General features: G+C 38.1%; 1 protein-coding gene across 1 annotated transcript in view; it reads right to left on the reverse strand.

The window, feature by feature from the left end:
- LOC149152194 (choline transporter protein 1-like) overlaps nt 1-18,856 on the reverse strand; it is a 119,450-nt gene extending 100,594 nt beyond the window's left edge. The window contains exon 1 of the mRNA XM_089445092.1: nt 18,478-18,856. Coding sequence (XP_089301218.1) covers nt 18,478-18,713 — 236 coding nt within the window. The 5' untranslated portion in view covers nt 18,714-18,856. The remainder of the gene's footprint in view (nt 1-18,477) is intronic.
- Nucleotides 18,857-21,400: the final 2,544 nt, after the last annotated feature.

Genomic DNA, 21,400 nt, shown 5'->3' on the forward strand with positions numbered 1-21,400 from the left:
TGTTTTTAGAATGTCCTTTCATTGTACAAAATGGAATACATGTCGTTCATTTCTGGGACAAGCATGTGTTTGGACGAGTCAGTTTATTGATGAGGTGTGGCGGGATTGGATGCAGAATATGGCAACGAAATTCTTCAGAGCACTTCCTCTCATTATATGTTGGGGAATTTGCTTAGCCAAGAATAAGGCCATTTTTCATGACCTTTCCTCCTTCCCTGATAGGGTAGAGCAGCTGAGGGTCTCTCTATTCTTGTTTTTTTTCCACAATCAAAAGATTTAGAAAACCTTCTGCATATAGTAGCAGAAGAGCCAGATACTTTCTTCAGTAGGCCTATTATGATGGTGCCTCACACGGAGGCACCATTCCTGCGGTGGGGATTTTGTTTTAAACCTTTCCTCGACCCACTCTTTTTATGTTCAAATGGGTTTTCGGAGGGGGACAAGCAAGTTACAACTATGCAGAACTTTTCGCTTGCAAGTCCCTTCTGGCTTTTGCAAGGGAAAAAGGATGTGACCAATTACAAGTTTTTGGAGATTACATGCTAATCATTAATTGGATAAAAGAGGTTCAACAGTTTTAGAACATCCTCCTTGCTCATCTATTGTTGAGGATTATTGAGGTTACAGAAAACTTTTGGTTTTTTTTCTTGCCTCTACATCTACAGGGAAAGGAACTGTCACTGCGGATCAGCTGTCTAAAGCGGGTAGTGCGTTGGATAGGGGACTCTGGTTGATCACTGAGTACTGGAATGCTGACTACTTCCAGTTCTAGCACAGTCCCTATATGGAAGAATGCCAACCTGTTGTAGTAAACTGATTCAGCCTCTCTAATATTGATTATTTCGATGAATGTGGAAACATTGTTTCCTTATCAGGACAGCTCTATATCTAGTTTTTCTTTTCTTTTTTTTAACTTCTTTTGACGGGAACTACTATATCCTTCTATGAAAATTCAGGTATGTAAAAATCAGGTCCTAAAGGGACTGCCATAATATGGATCTGGGTAGATCCAAGTGAATACACATCACTAGATGTGTATATACAAAATGTAATTTTGTTTCATGTTTTTAATGAAATGGAACTACGATTTTTTCCATGGAAAAAAAGAATAGGTCAAAATATGCAAAAACATGCGTTTGAATCTGGAAGAAGCAACATATTGCCCAAATGTGGTAGTAGAACCTCCCTTTTGGCCTCCAAAGTGATATTTGAGGTACGACTCCAAAAGAAAATATGGATGCATTTTATGATTAAGTTGTTGGAATAATAGAGAGCAAGATGTGAGGTTTGGACCTCAAACCACTTTGTTTCATAAAGTAATGTGTCAACTAGTTATACTAAACACATTCTTATAATTTATGTCTAAAGCATGAAAAGATAAAAGAAATTTTTTTGGATCAATGACCACTCAAAAGAGAGGTACATTACAACAACTATGATTAAGATATTTCCATGCAAATGCTTTTGGCTTATAAATTATTAAAGTGTTTCCTTTTCTGGGATCCATTTGATCTTATACTTTCCAATTCGCCTTCTATGGAGGTTCTTCACATTCATCTTAAGGATGCACTTTGGTTCTAGTATTAGCTTGTCTTCTTCATTTAAGAGAGGGATTTATATTTAAGTAACCACATCATTGCCCAACTTCCTTTTTAAGTAGGAGACATGGAAGACATCATGGCGTATTCCCCAGGAACATACATAAGCAACATCACACACCTTTTTTCACACTTTATATGGGCCACAAAACTTGTGTTGAAGCTTGTTTTTTTTTTTTTCTATGTAAAGACTGAGCTAATATATTAAGAAAAAGAAAAATATTTACAGAGAGGAACTGGCCTCTGAGGATGAACAGAGTCACCCTCCATCTGAAAAGCTTGACAAGTGCGCAAGGCTACCTGATTACAAAGGAACTTAAGGCTCTGATTTACAGAGATAGAAGAAATAGGAATGAGCCTGGACAGAACGGTTGCATTAGAACTTCCTCCGGAAAAACAGCAGCAGCATAATTATGACACCAACTGGCTTTTGCATTCTGCTCGCTCCTTGCTGCTAATATCCTTGAGCCAAAAGAGGGTAGGATGATAGGTGATTCCAGAAATCTGGAAATGTTGCTACATCTGGGCCTTCCTCTACCCCCAAGACAAAAACTGGGCATCTCGGAAAGAATGAGACCCCTCCAAAACTCCAAGGCTTGGTCATTGTTCAGCAACAAAAACAGCAAAATTAGCCTTCGAAGGCTTACCTTATGCGTTGTTGTCAAAGTCTGGAATATTTGCAGCTTCATTCACTGGCTGGCGGGAATCCGGAGGAAATGCTGGCAGTTGAGGCGGACCCTGAACACGAACATGCTCCTCAGAGTTGACAACGCCCGGAGGAGGATTTTCATTGCCAATTTCCATCCTCTCTTGCGTCATACTGGCTTGAGCCAACTCCCCAACATCGTTATCCTGGCTCTCAGAATCATCATCATCTTCCTCTGTTGCAATTACAGTGATCAACAGAGACACCTTGGATCGATTTTTCCGGCATTTGAATGTAAAACTGGAAGTATGCATTTGACTGTCTTGCTGGTCCGACTCCTCTGAAGGAGAAGACGGCGGTTCAATCATAGCCAGAGGTTGAATTGCCCTTGCTTGGGCCTCCTCCCTTCTGCTTATGCCCCAGACCCCTCCTCTTCTCGGGGTTCCACGTCTTCTTGGCGCCATAATCCTTGCAGCTTGAGGGCTATGGACGGTGTGACACTCAGTTTCCCCACACAGAGCGTAAACACCCTGAACCTTCCTAATAGACTCCTGGACTAAATTGCAAGTGCCCACTGCAAATGTCTCCGGCCTGGAACAATGGACCGCCCACTGAGCCAAGGTGTATCCTCTGCCTCCGCTCTCTCTTACAGAAATACTATAGTCACCTCTCTGCTCATCGCAGAGCCTTATAATACCACAGGCACACATTATCGGGAGCCGATGCGCATTAATGAAATTCCTTGAGCGGAATTCTCTGGAATCCGCCATTCCGAAACCCAACAAACCTGCGTACAGCACCATGAAAATCACTCGCGCGAACCCATCTCCCCACTGCCATAGCGTCCCTTCGGCCTTTAATGGCATTAAAGAATGGCAGAGCCATCCGGTATGGTCGTCCTGCCAGGTCGCATAATCATGCCAGCTGCCCATTGCTGGTAAACTTGTTGCCACCCGCATCCGGGTTGTTGAAGCTTGTTTTTACCTCGTTGCCAACAAGTTGATTGTTTGTAGGATAACAACCAAACAACTACCATATCTCTTATTTCAAAATATCTTTCAATGTTAACTAGCCTATTGTTTCATCTTGATTATTGCCATGGACAACTTGTTCTTTAGGATGATAAAAATGCCCTACATTTCCTATAGTGTGACAATTGTGACAAGGAATTTTTATCTTGAATGACCTAGTCCTAATTGGCAAGGGTTCATAGCCATTTAATGTCTTAGGGCAATATTTTTGGTGGTAGAGTGATACATATTATTATACTAATGTTTGACCAAATGTAACCATCTCATCGATTTAATTAGCTTATCCCCTATGTACTATTGATTTTCCACCACACTCAAGAATCTGGTTTGAGTCTAAAATCACGATCACAAACACACTCAAATGCCACAACGCTTCTACTTTGCACATTGGAATAAACCTAAGTTGCAGGAAACGTGGCCCTAGGGGTCGTTTCCCCAGGGGAAACGAAACGAAACGTGTTTCCACGTACCGTACGGCCTGGAAACGCGTTTCCGGCCATACGGCCACGTTTCCCGAAACGGAAACGTGGCCGTATGGCCGGAAACACGTTTCCAGGCCGTACGGGCCACGTTTCCCCAAAATTACAGTTGTTTTTAATTATTTTTTTTCTTAATTTTTTTTTAAATTTTTTTAGGGTTTCCAGGATGTTCTAGAAACCTATTCTAAAGTTATAAAAGAGCAGTTTGTCTGAATATTCAGGACGAATCTGGAAGTGGAATTGGTGCATCATCTTCTTCAGCACCACCATCCACTGTTGAGCATTCTGCTGCTTCGATTTTTGATGAGGATTGTTATGATGAGGATTAGTCTTTTGTGACTTGTCTCTATAGTTCTTGCAGCCTTATAGTCTTTATTGTACTTGCAGTCTCATATACTAATATAAATAAAGGCTGATTTTGGATTTTCCAGTTCCTATATTTTTATTTTCATTATGTGATTATTCATGACTCATGAGTAAATGTGATGTAAATTTAATCTTAATGTTTAAATGTAATAAATTATAATCATATAATGTAAATGTATCATTAATGCTTTATGATTGCACATATATATATTAATAATTTTTAAATATTTTTTATATATATATATATATATATATATATATATATATATATATATATATATATTCGCGTTTCCCCGTTTCTAAAATTTGGGGAGGTCGCGTTTCGTATCGCTTCCCGTTTCGGAAACTCGTTTCCGTTTCCCCGTTTCGTGCAACTTAGGAATAAACACAACAGTGAATCAACTAGTACACAAGACATTTTTCAACCCAACTTTGTTATATTACAAATCTTTAATACAACAATCTTAGGGCTCCCGTACCAGGGATCATGGCCCTTACAATCAACCCTGATACAAGACAATAACTAGGGCTTGGTATCAACAACTATGATGACCAATCTACCCTGAACAAAGTACAATTGACCTACTTGTTGATGTAGCGCTCCACAACCCCTTTCAGTCAACATACCTTGAACACATCTGGTGGTCCTTTGCCTTCCCTTCTACAGCTCAACAATCTACCATTATCAATGATCATAGCTCCTTTAGGTCACTAAACTTTGGCCCAACACACTCTGCCCTCTAGTTGCTCTTTCTTCCTTCAAAGACACCAGCACTTAAGGACTTCAACACTGCCCACTACTTGCCTCTCTACTGCTCCAAAGATGACAGACTTAGGGCTTGGGGGCTACCCACTTATCATTCAAGATGACCTCTGCAACTCAATGAACTAGGGCTTGATAACTAGCCCTCTTGGCTACCCTTTAGCTCCTCCAAAGATCAACCCTTAGGGCTTCTCTATTCTGCCCATTAACAGCCCTTATTGTCCTTCACAAGGGAATGTACTTAGGGTTCTTCTAGCAACTTTCTAACAACACTCCACACTATACACAAGATGCCATATGTTAAAATTGTAGCAAGAAAAGGCTCCATTTGACTTGTGCCTTAGTCAAATGGAGAAATTCGATTTTCCACATCAACAGGATGACTTGGATTGCAGTTAGTTGGAGTGACATGGCTTTGTCTCCTAGTTAAGTTAGTAAATTTGAGTTATAGGCTAGAAGTAGAGTTGTGCATGGGTTGATTGCTAAAATTTAGCAATCTAGTGGAGTTATTGTTAGTTAAACTTAGTTAACTGAGCTCTAGTCTTTAGTGGAGTCAGTAGGAGTTCAGTTGAGTAGTTATAACAGTTGTTAACTCACTGATCTCTCAGTTAACTAATCAATTTACTAAAAATAAACCCAATCATGCATGGAATTCGAATTGCCTAGTTGGAGTGGAGGAAAAAGCACATTGTAATTATCAATTGTATACTAGTTGAGTGTACAATGTTTTTGCATTGAAAAGGTGGTCAATTCCTTCAGGATTTGCGCAAGGAAATAGGGAATTCTCCTATTTTTTAGGGGCTAATTTCCTCCAGGATTACGCAAGGAAATAGGAGGAAGGTTAAGGCTTGATTTGGCCAAGTGTTGGTCAGACCAAGTCAGCGAGTAGGAGATCAGAATTGTAGTGCAAGGTGTGCTTCAGGATTGAAGCAAGACATTGTAATTGATCCATATTCTCATCTGAATTAATGTAAAGCAGTGGAGGGGTTTTTCCCAGTTGGGTTCCCCTGTAAAATCATTTTGTTCCTTGTGTTTTGATGGTTGCATGTTATTGCATGTGTTTCTATCATGTGTTTTCCTTTCCGCAAAATAGTAGAAGAAATTTGTGTCTCTTGATTTCAGTTCGATTTCATTAGCAGTAGCAAATTTCTTACAATTTCTACATGGTATCAGAGCTTCAGAAGACTACATAGAAACCTTGTTCCAGATCTTCTCTTAGAGAAATTTCAATTTGCAGAGTTTTTGGTGCAGATTCTCTTCAATGCAGGAAAAATGCCTTTCAACAGATTGAGGCTTGAGTATGCATTGGAGGGCACCTCGAATTTTTATGCTTGGAAAGACAGGATGGAAGTTGTCCTGGATGACAATGGAGTATGGAAATATACACAAACTAATATTCTGAAACATCAGATGCATAAGCACTTGCTCAGTGGAAGAAAGACACAGCGAAGGCCGAGAGGATTATTCTGGAGGGTGCCAGAGATCATGTGGTTTCGAACTTGCATGGAAAGGAGACTCCTTTTGCAATGTGAAAAACTCTCACAGATCTCTTCCAGAGAAGCAACGATGTCGTGAAATTGGCATTGAGAGATACACTCAAGAGCATTTAAATGCAGAAAAATGAAACCATTCCACAATACCTATCCAGATTCACTCAGGTTCGAGATGAACTTGGAGGAGTAGGAGAAAATGTGCCATCATCCGAACTTGTGAGCTTAGCACTCCTTGGCCTTCCGAAATCCTAGCACAGCTATCAGGATTCAATTAATGGAAGAGAAAAGCTACCAAATTGGGAGAGACTTTGGGCTGATTTGGTGCAGGAGGAGATCAAAAGAAACACTAGAGATGGTGTCACATCCAGAGCTGAGGAGGAAGAAAACTTTGCCTTGGCAAGCAAGGGAAAGAAAGCCAAGGGCAAGAAGGCCCAAGGCAAGGCAGAATCTAGCCAGAACCAGGGCAAGAAGAAAGACCTCAACAAAATTAAATGTTTTCACTGCCATGAATATGGACACTATGCAACCAAGTGTCCGCACAAGAAATCTGGGAAGAAGCTTGCAGGAGGAGCAGGAGGTGATGCTCTTGTGTCACAATGCGAATTGGATTTCACTCTCATTGCATGCATGGCACGTACTGTACGGGCTAGTGTATGGTACTTATATTTTGGTGCCTCATTTCATATGACAAGATCTAAGGAGTTCTTCAGCAGCCTAGAGGAGAAGGACCTGAAATTACACATAGAACTTGGAGATGATGAGAGGTATAGTACCAAAGGGATTGGTACTGTCACCTTTAAGAGGGATTCAGGCTCCCATCTTCACCTGAAAAATGTAATGTATGTGCTTGGGATTAAGAAAATTTTGATTTTGTCGCTGTATTAGAGGACATAGGTTATGATCTGGTGTTCAGTAAGGGGAAAGCTTATCTGAAGCATGTTGCTACTGGACAAGTAAAACAAATTGGTGTTAGAGTGAAGCTTCTATACAAGTTAGAGGTGGATGCATGTGTTGCATTATGCAGCAAAGTAGAACATGTTCAGAGTCGAGATGTTGGAGAACTCTGGCATAGGCGCATGGGTCACCTACACCATGGAGCTTTGAAAATCATGCAACAGATCACCACAGGACTTCCAAAATGCACCCTTGACCAACATGATGTTTGCAAGGGATGCACTCTTGGAAAATATGTCAAAGCCTCCTTCCAGGGCCAAGATAGCAGAGTTTGGAGCCATCTTGGAGCAAGTCCACTCAGATGTGTGTGGACCATTTTCTACAGTCTCAGTTGCAAAACACAAGTATTATGTAATTTTCATAGATGACTTTTCCCACAAGTGTTGGATCTATTTTATGAAGAAGAAAGATGAAGTGTTTGCAAAATTTGTTGAATTCATAACATTGGTTGAAAATGAGACTGGTCAGAAAATTAAATCCCTGAGAAGTGATAATGGAGGAGAATTTGTCTAATGCTTTCAAAGAATTTTGTGCCAAGGAAGGCATTAGAAGAGAACTGATTGCACCCCACAACCCACAACAAAATGGGGTGGCAGAGAGGAAAAACAGAAGCATTGTAGGGGTTGCAAGAGCAATGTTGCATGATCAGGGACTGCCACTATATCTATGGGCAGAAGCATGCAATACAGTAATTTATTTGCAGAACCGAAGCCCTCACAAAATACTTGGCATGATCACACCCGAAGAAGCTTTCTCTGGGAGGAAGCCAGATGTATCCCATTTTCGAATTTTTGGAGCCACAATCTATTGTCATGTCTCTAAGGATAGCAAAAAAAAGTTGGAGCCCATAGCTGAGATGGGGATCTTTGTAGGATACACAAAGACACCTCATAACTATCGGGTGTATTTTCCCTCACTCAGGATGACAGTGATGAGGAGAGATGTCATATTTGATGAGGAGAAGGCTATGAGAAGCTCTCTAGAGTGAGATCTAAGTATTGCACCAAACGAGGAGCTTCTAGCTCCAAACGAGAAGCCTCAATCAGAGCTTCAAGATGTTGTGGAGCAGCCACATGTGGAGGAGCAGAAAGGAGGCCGAGTGGAGGCACCCACTCAACCAAAATCTTCCAGAGGGGAGGAAGAGAACCAGAGAGGCTGACAGGTTGGTGCAGGATGCATAGGAGCATGTGGGAGCTCCTACATCCTTGCGCAAGCAAAGGAGATCACCAGACAGGTATACTGGTTATATGGCACTTATGACAGAACTCATTGATTTTGAGCCTTCTTCATTTGAGGAGGCAATTTCCCAACCAGTGTGGGTAGATGCCATGGTGGAGGAGTATGACTCCATCATGAAGAACAATGTATGAGAGGTGGTGCCAAGACCAAAGAACAAGTCAGTGGTTGGTTCCAGATGGATATACAAAGTGAAACATGCAACTGATGGTAGTATCAAGAAGTACAAGGCCAGATTTGTGGCCAAAGGCTTCTCTCATGTAGAGGGAGTTGATTATGAGGAGACATTTGCCCCTATGGCAAGATATTCCTCCATCATAACCATTCTAGCATTAGTTGCGCAAATGGGGTGGAAGATCCACCAGATGGATGTGAAGACCGCCTTCCTCAATGGAGTTGTTGAGGAAGAGATTTACAGAGAGCAACCTAGGGGAATTGAGGCATTTGACAGGGAGACACATGTGTGTAGACTCAAGAGATCCCTTTATGGTCTCAAGCAAGCACCCCATGCTTGGTACACTCGGATAGACACATATCTCAGTGGATTGGGCTTCACCAAGAGTGAAGCAGATGCCAATCTCTACTACATTGTGGTAGATGGAAAATTGCTCATTCTAGTCTTGTATGTAGATGACTTGATACTGACAGGGGATGAGAAGTTGATCCAGTCTTGCAAGGAGGACCTTGCAAGAGAGTTCGAGATGAAGGACATGGGCTTGATGCACTACTTCCTTGGTTTGGAGGTGTGGCAGGGAGATGGAGAGTTGTTTGTGGGTCAGGGGAAGTATACCTCTGAAATACTTCATAGATTTCATATGCAAGACAGCAAGCCTATGAACAATCCTCTAGCTACCAACTGGAGGAACGAGGATGCCTCTATAGGAGAGGCCATAGATGCTACCATCTACAGATTGTCGGTGGGGTCCTTGATGTCTTTGGTGAACACAAGGCCCAACATATGTTATGCAGTTAATCAGCTGAGTCAATTTATGGTGAAGCCTGCCAAGCTTCACTACAAAGCAACAAAACATGTGCTTAGATACATCAGAGGCACAACATATTTTGGGCTATGATACAGGAGCACTGATGGTGTGAAGCTCCAAGGCTTCACTGATGCAAAATGGGCAAGGATTCCATTAGACAAGAAGAGATATCTTCAGTGTTGGGCCAGCAATTATTTCCTAGTATAGTAGGAAATAAAGATCTATAGCACTCAACTCAGCAGAGGCCAAGTTATTGGTTGCTAGTCAGGCAGCATGCAAGGCCATATGGATGAGGAAAATTCTTGTTGGTCTTTTTAGTCAAGAGATGGATCCTACTGTGATAATCAGAGTTGTATCAAACTCTCTGAAAATCCAGTTTTTCATGACAAGTCCAAGCACATTGATATCAGGTACAATCACTTGAGAGATTTTGTGCAGAGAAGAATCATGATGTTGCAGTACATTCCCACCGAGGAGTAAGATGCAGATATTTTGACTAAGGCATTGTCAAGAGGCAAATTTGAGTTCCACCGATGCAGGATAGGTGTGGTACAGAACCCTTTTCTTGCTAAGACAGAGTGTTTAAATTGTAGCAAGGAAAGGCTCCATTTGACTTGTGCCTTAGTCAAATGGAGAAATTCGATTTTCCACATCAACAGGATGACTTGGATTGCAATTAGTTGGAGTGACATGGCTTTGTCTCCTAGTTAAGTCAGTAAATTCAAGTTATAAGCTAGAAGTAGAGTTGTGCATGGGTTGATTGCTAAAATTTAGCAATCTAGTGGAGTTATTGTTAGTTAAACTCAGTTAACTGAGCTCTAGTCTTTAGTGGAGTCAGTAGGAGTTCAATTGAGTAGTTATAACAGTTGTTAACTCATTGATCTCTCAGTTAACTGATCAATTTACTAAAAATAAACCCAGTCATGCATGGAATTCAAATTGCCTAGTTGGAGTGGAGGAAAAGGCACATTGTAATTATCAATTGTATACTAGTTGAGTGTACAATGTTTTTGCATTGAGCAGGTGGTCAATTCCTTCAGGATTTGCGCAAGGAAATAGGGAATTCTCCTATTTTTTAGGGGCTAATTTCCTCCAGGATTGCGCAAGGAAATAGGAGGAAGGTTGAGGCTTGAATTGGCTAAGTGTTGGTCAGAGCAGGTCAGTGAGCAGGAGATCAAAATTGCAGTGTAGGGTGTGCTTCAGGATTGAAGCAAGACATTGTAATTGATCCATATTCTCATTTGAATTAATGCAAAGTAGCAGAGGGGTTTTTCCCAGTTGGGTTCCCTGTAAAATCATTGTGTTCCTTATGTTTTAATGGTTGCATGTTATTGCATGTGTTTCTATCATGTGTTTTCCTTTCCGCAGAATAGTAAAAGAAATTTATGTCTCTTGATTTCAGTTTGATTTCATTAGCAATAGCAAATTTCTTGCAATTTCCACACCATACAAGTATGTCCAATATGGAACTCATCAACCTAGCAAAACATCATCATGAAAGACAACCAACATACTTGTTCATAGGATGACTTCCTTGTGCCCTATACCCATGGTCTGTGCACTATCCACTAAGGTTTCGGCCCTCCCTTTAAGGCCTCTGTAACAACTACAAGTGAGCCCTAACTAGGGCTTCAAACAAACCTCACAAGTAACCCTCACTTCTGCCCACTAAAACGTTTGCACTATCACTTGAGGAAACTCGGCATACCTCCAACTACCTTCCTGGTATTACGGTCCTCCAAAACAGGCCTTACGACCCTCCAAACAGTGTATCACAAGGGCTCAGCCATACCTCCAAGACATAGAAATTTTTGGCCTGCAAAACAGAGAATTACACCATCCAAATTTGCACAACAGTGCCTTCTCAATTCGGCCAGCACTCTGCCCAATCAACTCACAAGAGATACACCAAGAATTCATCCTTCTCTTCACTTTAGGTTAGCTCCAATAGGCTGCGACTAGATCAGATCACTTTCTTCTTTGATGTTTTGCACTTGTGATGTGTATTGATCAAATGAGTCTCCTCTTCTATTTATATGATCTTTGGGTGCAACGTCTAGCCCTCTCTAGGGCACTCCTCAAGCCAAGTCGGCTTGAACTTTTCATCATTAGCTCACTTCATATAAATAAAAAATTATTTTCTCTCATTCGATCAAGACTCCCATGGTTGCCTTAGGACCCCTTGGTTCCTTTAAGAGTGCTCCACTTGCAACAATGATCAAACCATCAAAACCATGCTTGGTTTCACGCCCACAACTTTGGGTGCAAAACCCACTACTTGGGTTCTTCGCCCACAAAGCCCTTTTGTGGTGCCAGCTCACACAAACCTAGTACCCAGGGTTGTGGGGTACCTCCCAAGCTACATAAATCAACATGTACATCCAAAGACACCTCTCCAAGTACCCATTAACTAACTTGGTTTCCCATATATTTGAGGGTGATGTGCAACACTCAAATCAAAAGTGAAACCTTCTAACTTGATAAGTTTTGGCCATAAGTGACTTACAAATTGAAGATTCCTATCATCATGATGTAGTGAGGGATTCCATGGATCATATGGACATGCTTACAAAATAAATATGCAATCTCAAAAGCTACAAACTTAGGAGTCAAAGAAATGAAATGGTCATACTTGGTTAAACATTTGATTACCGCAAAGATAGCACCCTTAGCCTCAAAGAGATGCAAACCTGTGATGAAATTCATGGATACCTCTTCCCACATCTGATTGGGAACAGAGTTAGGTCAGAGAAGACTAGGGTAAGGAATGGTTTCCACCTTATTGTATTGGAAAATGTCATGCTTTATCACAGGCTACTCGATATCAACCTTTATTCATACATGTGTGAAGTAGATGCATGACCTGCATGTAAAACCACAGTGCCAATTAGTTTATAATTATTTGAGCAAGAACTTTACCATCCTCACACTTGCTAATTTCATAATGGTATGGGATCACCTTCTTCTCCTCGCCTCCATGATATCAAGTAAGTTTGTATCTCGCAGTAACATTTTCATTTTGAGTTTTCAAAGGTGAAATACATTTCCATCAAATCATCCCATGGGCCTATGAGACTTTGACAAAATGATTGTTTCTGTGTTTTTGTACCTTCAAAATCTAAAAGAATGTCTACATTGCTACTAACAACTCAATCACAAGAACTTGATTTTTGTTTTTTACATGCTTCGTATATTACTTCAAAGAACAAATAAGTACATCATGATTCAAGGGAATTACAACATATGAACAACAAGGGTTAGCATATGATCGCAAGTCCCCACAGAAAGGGACTCAACATCACAACAAAATGCAGTGAGCTTAACTCTCATGAGCAAAACCAACTCTTGCATAAATCTCCCCAGCCCCCCTAAAGTAAGGGGGGCGAGATCCTCATTGAACATAATTTTGCTTCAATGTTACCTAATTACTTTGAGAAATAACACAGTTAACTCTGATATCATGTTGAAACTAGACATCTTAGAAACTAAACCCAACACCTACTAGCATACCTTCTTGCAACAAAAAACATCTTGTTGGTTGTTGTGCATGCATAGCCAAGGAACCCTCCATGTCTTTCTTTACTTAACCAAAACAAGGGAATGTACATTTAGATTGTATGCTAGAACATAACAATAAAGAACACAATCAGATATTGAACTATTCTAGCTATTGTGATAAGCCAAAAAGATGCATATGGAAACAAATCTGTATGATTGTAAGGAAGTTGATAAAAATCTCACTAAAGCCTAGACTCTAAAGAAAAGATTAAATATAAATTGTCATGTGGCTGGCATTTATTGATGACATCTAGTATATATAGCTATCTAAGAACAAACTACACTACTTGGGTCCACAAATCGACCAGCATGTACATGCACATTTATAAAACTTCTATTACTTCACATAACTTCACAGTAAATGCCAGTGCAAATTTGCATACAAATAAACTCAACAGAATAGCTAGCATGTTTATCACAATCCATTCAAACTAAATGTAAAAACAAGGGTGCGTAGGGAATTTGCCTAAGTGCTCTAGTCAAGCTCAACAATGTGATATTCTACTAGTGAGTTGCATACCCCTTTCATGATAGGTGTCCTTAACAGTGCATTTAGAAGAGTGAATTGCTATATCCAACTCTCCTAAAGTCACTCTTTAATTGAGGCCTCTTGGCAAACTTGACTTTGATACCATGTATATTATATTGTACCTTGACTACAAAGTAGAGTAGAATATACACATGAATCAAAACGCACTAAAAAGAATATTATGAAGAGTTCCATAATTGAATATGTACATATCGCTTAAGTTTATAAGCATTCCACTGTTTCATTGATTAATTTTCCTTCTAGTAATTGTGTAAAGAATTGTTTTACAAATTACTAAATGTTATGCTCCATTGCACTTTTAAACTCGATCCAAGGCTCCTAAGTCAAATACCTTAAAACTTTGAAAATATTAAAAATATTTATTGTCAATTGGCTCTAGCTCAATTGATAGAAAGGAACCCAAAGTCAAATCCCACTTGTGACATGTTCACCCTTCATGAGCCAATTGTCGAATGGGGCACTTCATGAGTTAATTGTTGTTTGGGGTTGACAAGGTGCCAACAATCTCATTCTTGTCTACAAGTTGAAGGATGGGATCTTGGCAACAAGGTATATACGTGTGTGTAAAGAAAACAATACTTTACATGTGCTATTTCTAAGAAACTTTATTGTCCTCATCTTTCAATGTTGATTCACATTATTGTATTATTGTTTATAACCATTTATACGAAATTTTATTGACTTCTACTTTTAGATCCATATATGATACTATAATAATTTAATCTAAATTCGAAAATGAAAGTGATGGCTCCATTAGAAAATACTTTGCAATTGAATATGCATCATTGTAGAGCATGATTCTAAGTATTATTTACTACTATGTTGTTTGTTTTAATTCTATATGCCAGAGAAATATAATTTATGAATCAAAGTACTTACAAAAGATGATACCTTGAGCTAATATGTTCCATGTGTCTACAGTGTCTATATAGTGTTCCTCTTATGTTCACCTAAAGCCTTTTTGGTGCACACCTTTCCCTAGGAAAAACAATTGTACCTCCTACTTTGGATCCCTAATCATTGATCTCACATACTACCTCTCTTTATGACATCCCCAAGCAACCTTCCATCCACATCACCTCTCCCCCCTCCTCCTGTCATATTTTCTCTCAAAATGCCATCAAGAGAGTCATTGAGAATCGAGATCATAAGCACTAAGTTAGGCCACTGACAAGGAAAGCATTTGGGCTATTTGGCAAGAAATGTCTTGTGCGGGTTGTACCAAGCTCATTTCCATACAAAAAAGCAAAAAACATTTAAAACCCATATGGTATGGCCTTGGAACACATTTCTGACCATATAATCATGTCACGAAAACAAGTTTTCAAGTCATACCAGTGTTGGTATGATGCATTTCCAACACTACGTCTACCTATTTCAACTTGGTTTGACTCAATTTTTTACTAGTTTTGACCAAAAATGTTGGCAATTAATGGTAATGTTAAGTTCTTAAAGAAAAAGTTCAAATTTTACTTTAATTTTTAATATTATCATTAATTGTTTACGATGTTTGAGAATCGTTCCAACCTCATTGGAATTCATATGATGAAAGTAGAATTGCATATCACATTCAAAATTCAATAGACTCAACAATGTTCAAGATTTCAAGACTAGCGGGATTGTAGCATTTTCATTGGATTCAATCACAAATGAGCATATGGGCCTAGCATTTAATCAGTAGCACAAATCCCTTTATATACCTCAATGTTGGTAGAGTTGATTGTTGAACTTCTCTGTCATGGTCTTAGCAAAAACGTACCCTTCACTCAAGCCAAAATCATTGATTATGCATGTTACCCTTTTTCTACTAGATTTTAAGACTTGGCTTAGGCAACTTCATCAAAATTGGTAGTGTTAATTGATGTCCCTAAAGGATCAAGGTAGAGGCAAAGACTAGACAAGAGGCAATGAGCAATACTAATGATGAGGATCCCAATATAAGTAATGGTGGAACATTGCCTGTCATTTTTAAAATAACAAATTGTGTGTGTGTCGTATTTCACCATTTCCAAATTTTTGAGGGGTCACCTTTTCAACATGTTTCTATTTCAAAAACACAAATATTTCCTTGTATTGTGCAACTTAGCTTTCATGCTAAGTTACTCAACCCCAGGATCCACTCTCTTTACTCCCACAAAGCTAATTTACTTAATCGTGTTATCTGTTCATGGTTCCCTTTGTCATGGTCCCACTATATCATCCATCCTATTTTCAAGTCAAGGGTTATCATCCATGCAAGTTACCAGCAATACTTTTCTCCTTTAGGCCATCTTTAGATTCGTCCCTTTCCTTCACAAAATCCAAACTTTACTCCACCTATCTTGCTCTCCATGTTTCTAAGGATATTATTTTTGTAGGCCAAGCTAGATAGGTATGCTACTGGTTTTGGGAGGGTTTCTTTAGTCGATGCCCATTTCCCCTAATCGCCTTTCCATTAACGAACTCTTTAGACTCACTAAGTAAGACTTCAACTAGGTGATTAGAGAGGACATATATAGGCAGTATATCCAAATACTTGGATCACACCCCTTCAATGTGTTAGTGCCAAGATAGATTTTTATTCCAAGCACGTCATGTGATTGAGAGATAGCCCTATGCTACACTTGCATAAAGTCATAAACACTAGATGTACATTTGCACTATCTCCTTTGGACAATTTTAGCAAAGCTCTCATCAGCTTGGAGTTCACACTAATCACTAAATCATACGCCCGAATAGGACTTGCCAACTATGTCACTTGTAGTAGAGTGAAGTCAAAGGAGCATCTCATATCAAGATGTCCTATCTATTTTGAGATTAGAGGGAGGTTTTTATTGCCTTTATTGGGACTCAAGGGACCCCTTCTCACTTTCTTCTCTTATCTAGACTAGAGGTGCTCTATTTGTGAGGGAGATTTTCAAAAATAGATTGCAAGGACCCCCCTGGCTAGAGCCCACAAGGGGGATCACCTCTTTCTTCCACATTGTCTATTCTATGCATGGAAACAAATTATAAGAAGAGACATGTATCACTTTGGACATTAGATTAGTAAGACTATGGGCTACCCTCTCAATTGTCCCCACCTGAACCCCCTCTCCCCATGAACAAATTAACCAACTTCCTCAAGACTCATAAGGAGATTTCGCTCTAGATTATAGAAAAAAACACTGCTATACTAGCATACAATCAACTCTACAAGTTCCTAGAGCCGAGCTCCCTCTCCACACACTAGGTTCAACCAAGCAACCAATGCGCCATTCAAAGATTCTTCTCTTGAGCCTTGGATGTCAAGAATAATGGCCCTCCTCAATCTAGGGCTCCTTCCAAGATTCCTCCCAACCTAGTCGGGGCCCATTGGTCCAAGTTACGCTCCAAACAACATTCTTAGACAAATGCATTGGTCCCTTCATGATGAATGATGACTTAATTGAGGAGTCTCTCTCTCTCACACACACATACACACACACACACACACACCCACCCAACCTTGATCTCTAGCTTCTCTTCCTGTCATGATTTTGTTTAGTTTTGCACTCATCGCATTTGGTACTCATTCTCTTCACTTTGTACTTAGCTCTTTTACTGTTTATGATAGAGGATCATTAAAAGCTGCTTTCACACTCCCACTTTGCATTGATTGTGAAAGTATATGTTTGACCCGTTGACCTACTTCTCAGGGTCATTCATTAAACATTAATCGTATTATCCTATCTTATCTAGTCGTCTGATCCTTGACTGTCCTGTTGGGTTATCTGGTTCAGTCGATAGCTGTACTCTTGGAAGAAAGACTTCTGGATTTGCTGTCTTTGGGATATAATAACTACTTCTACTTGATATAAAATGTACAGAAATTTCAACAAAGGTAATTGCAGAATATATATATAGCTATTTCCCCACTTTGCAGGGCTTTCAAGAAATTATATAGTGCTTAAGTTATACAGATATGGGATCATTTCGCAGTTGTTTCAGTCACACTTTTAAAACAAAAAGCAATAAATTATGTAATCATTCATTGGTTATTGTCTCAACTGTTTGTTTCGGTGAACATTCAACAAATTGCATTCTAGCGTGCAACAAGAATTTATTGACACTGATTTGCTGAATGACACTAATGAGAGATAAATCATCAGGATTTAAAAGTGAAGATACCCATCTAACTCCAAGCCTGTTCCATTTTTCACACAAAAACTCTGATGTGCTTCCATGTCATTCAGAGATGTGTTGAGTAAAACTCAACAGATGCCTTTGTTTCCATGAGAATTTTTGTAGTTGTTAGCAGGTAGCAATTGACCAAGGAAAAAATTACTCAGCTTGCACTGCATTGGGTATATACTAGATGGTAGCTATTCTCTCCAAGAAGCTCACTGTCTAATACACAATAACCGCCTGCTGGGTAATTTGCTCCATTCCTCACCAATAGTACAAATTTAAATCACAATCCTTCAATTATACACTGGATTGACACAAAAGTAGATATGGATATCTTCGATACGGGAATCAGACACACCATATTCCACAGGTTTGTAGGTAATGAAGTGGGTTCGACATAACGTGGATGTTAAACGAAATCTAAGGTCCTATACAAGTCATAAACCACACTAGCAGATTACAGTGTCCAAACCCCTATACTGGAAAGACATCGAACCAACTATTTCTTAAATATGTAGGAACGCACATTTGAAATGTGGCCCTGATCTAGACACACAGCATCCATCACAATCTCAAAACTTGTAGCTATTTCACTTCACTTGCAAAACGAACACAGATACCACTGCTAGAGCTGGGATCTAAGTAAGTAGACAAGGAATAGAAGAGATTGTGAAGAAGATGCCAAAACTTACCTGTGGGGGTCTCCTCTGTTAAACCCAAAGCTAGAGTTCACCACCATTCCAACCAAGAATGCTATGAAGAGAAGAAGGAAGGCAGTGTCCCTGCATTTTCTCTTCTCTCTGATCTTGTCCAGGGTCCTTGGTTGCTCAATGTTTACGTCAGGGGTAGCAGGAGGAGGATATCCTCCCACAATTGCTCCCAGTGGCCCTCCTGGAAACGCCTTCTCTTTCTCCCTCTCCATGCCCATTCCCTACTTCTTTCTACTGCAAAAACAGAGCCAGCTTTTGGTAATATGCAAAAACAGAACTAGCTTTGGGAGTATAATATGACTGCCGATTAACCGGGCCCTGTGCACATAGGTACTCTTACCACTACCCCCTCTATGTTTTATGTCTCTTTCAAAATCTAAAACGCCACAAATGTGGGTCAGAGCAGCAGCTATAAAAGTGGACATAAGAGTCTCAAATTTGACTATTGATAAATAAAATATATATGTGTGTAAAATTCAAGAGGAATGATTGTGATTGTTCTATCCTTACCCTCGCTTAACATTGACGTAAAACCCATTGTCCTAGGGTTTAAGCTTTTTAGTAAAAAGGAGAGGTCGGTGGGTCCAAACCCGGGCTTCAACCTTGGTTTGACAGAGCATATATGTTGAATGACGCCCATTGCTTTCAACAGTTCATCTGTCGTAATTGCATGTGGGCCTCTTTGTGTTTTCTAGCCCCCATAATTTCTAAGATTCCCCTTTCATTATGTTATTGTGATAATAAACAATAACGTCCAATTTATTACAATGAGAGTGAGTGTGGTGTGAGCATGCTTTAGTCGTTGATATCTGCTCAGACATTTTCCGGAAATCCCGTGCATCCTCGCAAAACCGCTCGACGCTGCTCACCCTTTTCATATTAGCCCTGCGATTTATCTTTATTAAGCAGGTTATAACTGAACAAAATGTTTTATGTATAGTTGGAACAAAATGATTTTTTTTATTTTTAATATTCGGCAGAGATTTTTAAAAATCATAAATAAATGTAAATTATTTAATTCGTGAAGTTTAAATGTTTCGGTAATTTTATGAAAAGGGTTGAATTTATAAGACCAAACTATTTTATTTATTAATATTTTATAATTATTATTAATATTATATATTTAAAATTTATTAAAAATGATAAGGAAATAGAAAAATATGAATTTTTTTTAAATATTAATAATAAAATAAGTTTTTTATTTAATAGTTAGTTTTTTTATTTGAATTTTATAATAGATTTTAGGTTATTGTTTCTGGAATTCAACTATGGTAAGTGTGTGAAACTTTTGACGTTTCGAATGTAAATTTCACTCATCAGCGAGCATGAATAATTTTTTTCAATGAAAGTAGAGAGAATTAGACATTGTTAAATAGAAAAGGAAAAGAAGAATGTTTATTCCAAAAGAGAATAATTAAAATAATTAACTGAGAGATTAAGAAATTAATGTTAAAAATATCAAATTATTAAAAGAGTAATTAAATAAAAATTTGTTTTTTAAAAAAATCAAAGGAATAAAAAAGAATATTAAATTAATGAAGTCAAAATTTAGTTTGAATTTATAAATGAGAGTAGAAGTATCAAAAGAAATTTATATTTTTATTGTGATGTTTAAAATTTTATATTTATATACAGGGGTTATCTATTAAATTTTTCATTTATATTATATCAGTTTAGATTTATCTCAACTCTAAATCAAGAGTTTAGAGAGATCAAATCTCTTTTCATTTTAAAATTAGTTAATTTCTTTTTATTTTAAAATTAGTTTAATCTATCTTAACTCTAAATTAAGCGGGCAGAAAGATCAAATTCCTTTTCATTCTAAAAAAAGTTTGCACCACAAAAATTTGATTCTTGATAAATTCGAAATTAAGATAAATCTAGACTAACTTAATTATTAATTATAAATATAATTTATTTTTTTATTTTGCGTAATTTCATTGAAACAAAATATCTTATTAATAATTATAATTATTATTTTTTTATTTTATTTTATTTTTATTTTTATCTAATTTAACAAATCAAAATATTTATATAATAAAACAGAACATTACAACAACTATTCCCTATTTAATTAGAACAAAACTTTACACAACCATTATAAAATATATCTTAATTTTCTTAAAACAATAAATATTTTTTTATTAAAAAATATCAATGTTACCCTCTATTTAAACCAGTTTTTCAATCCTTCATTAATCCCCTTTCAAAAGGATGGTATTTGAAGACCGTAAATATCTTGATATTAAAAGCCAACTCATATAATAACACAATATGCTCTTGATCCCAAATCTTTCCGGGGCTAGAACAAGATCATAAATAAATGACGAGCTGGATTATGCACTTTCTTGAGGCTATATCATAAATAAATGACATGAGTTGGCACTTTCTTGAGGCTAGATCGTAAATAAATGACATGACTTACAATATGCACTTTCTTGAGGCTTGTGTATTAAAAAAATGTGGTGCATTTTGTCCTCTATGTATGTGTTGCCTATTGCCCAAAAGGCACACACAAATTAAAGGTCCCACTATGAGTTCTCTTTTAAGGTTACATATAATTAAAGGTCCCACTATGAGTTCTCTTTTAGGGTTAGCATTATATGTATGTTTTTTAAAAATGTATTTTAATTTTTTTAATTTTTTTAAATAAAAATAAAAAATCATTTAGTTTTTCTGGAAGTTTAATTATTATACACTTTTTTTTACTTATATTTTTTGTTAATTTTGTTAAAAATCTAATAAAAATATGTTAAACTGTAAATTTGAGTTGTGTAGTCTCCATAATCTTAGTGTTCTAAGGATTTTTCAAGATGTTGAATCTATTTATGCATTTAACAATGCAATTTAAACAATAACAAAATTACAATTTTGCTCAAAATTGTATCACCAAATTTCAATGAAA

The sequence above is a fragment of the Pinus tabuliformis genome, chromosome 9 (genome assembly GCF_031772625.1).
Source record: "Pinus tabuliformis cultivar Carrire ecotype Pingquan chromosome 9, CPIR1, whole genome shotgun sequence".
Classification (NCBI taxonomy): Eukaryota; Viridiplantae; Streptophyta; class Pinopsida; order Pinales; family Pinaceae; genus Pinus; species Pinus tabuliformis.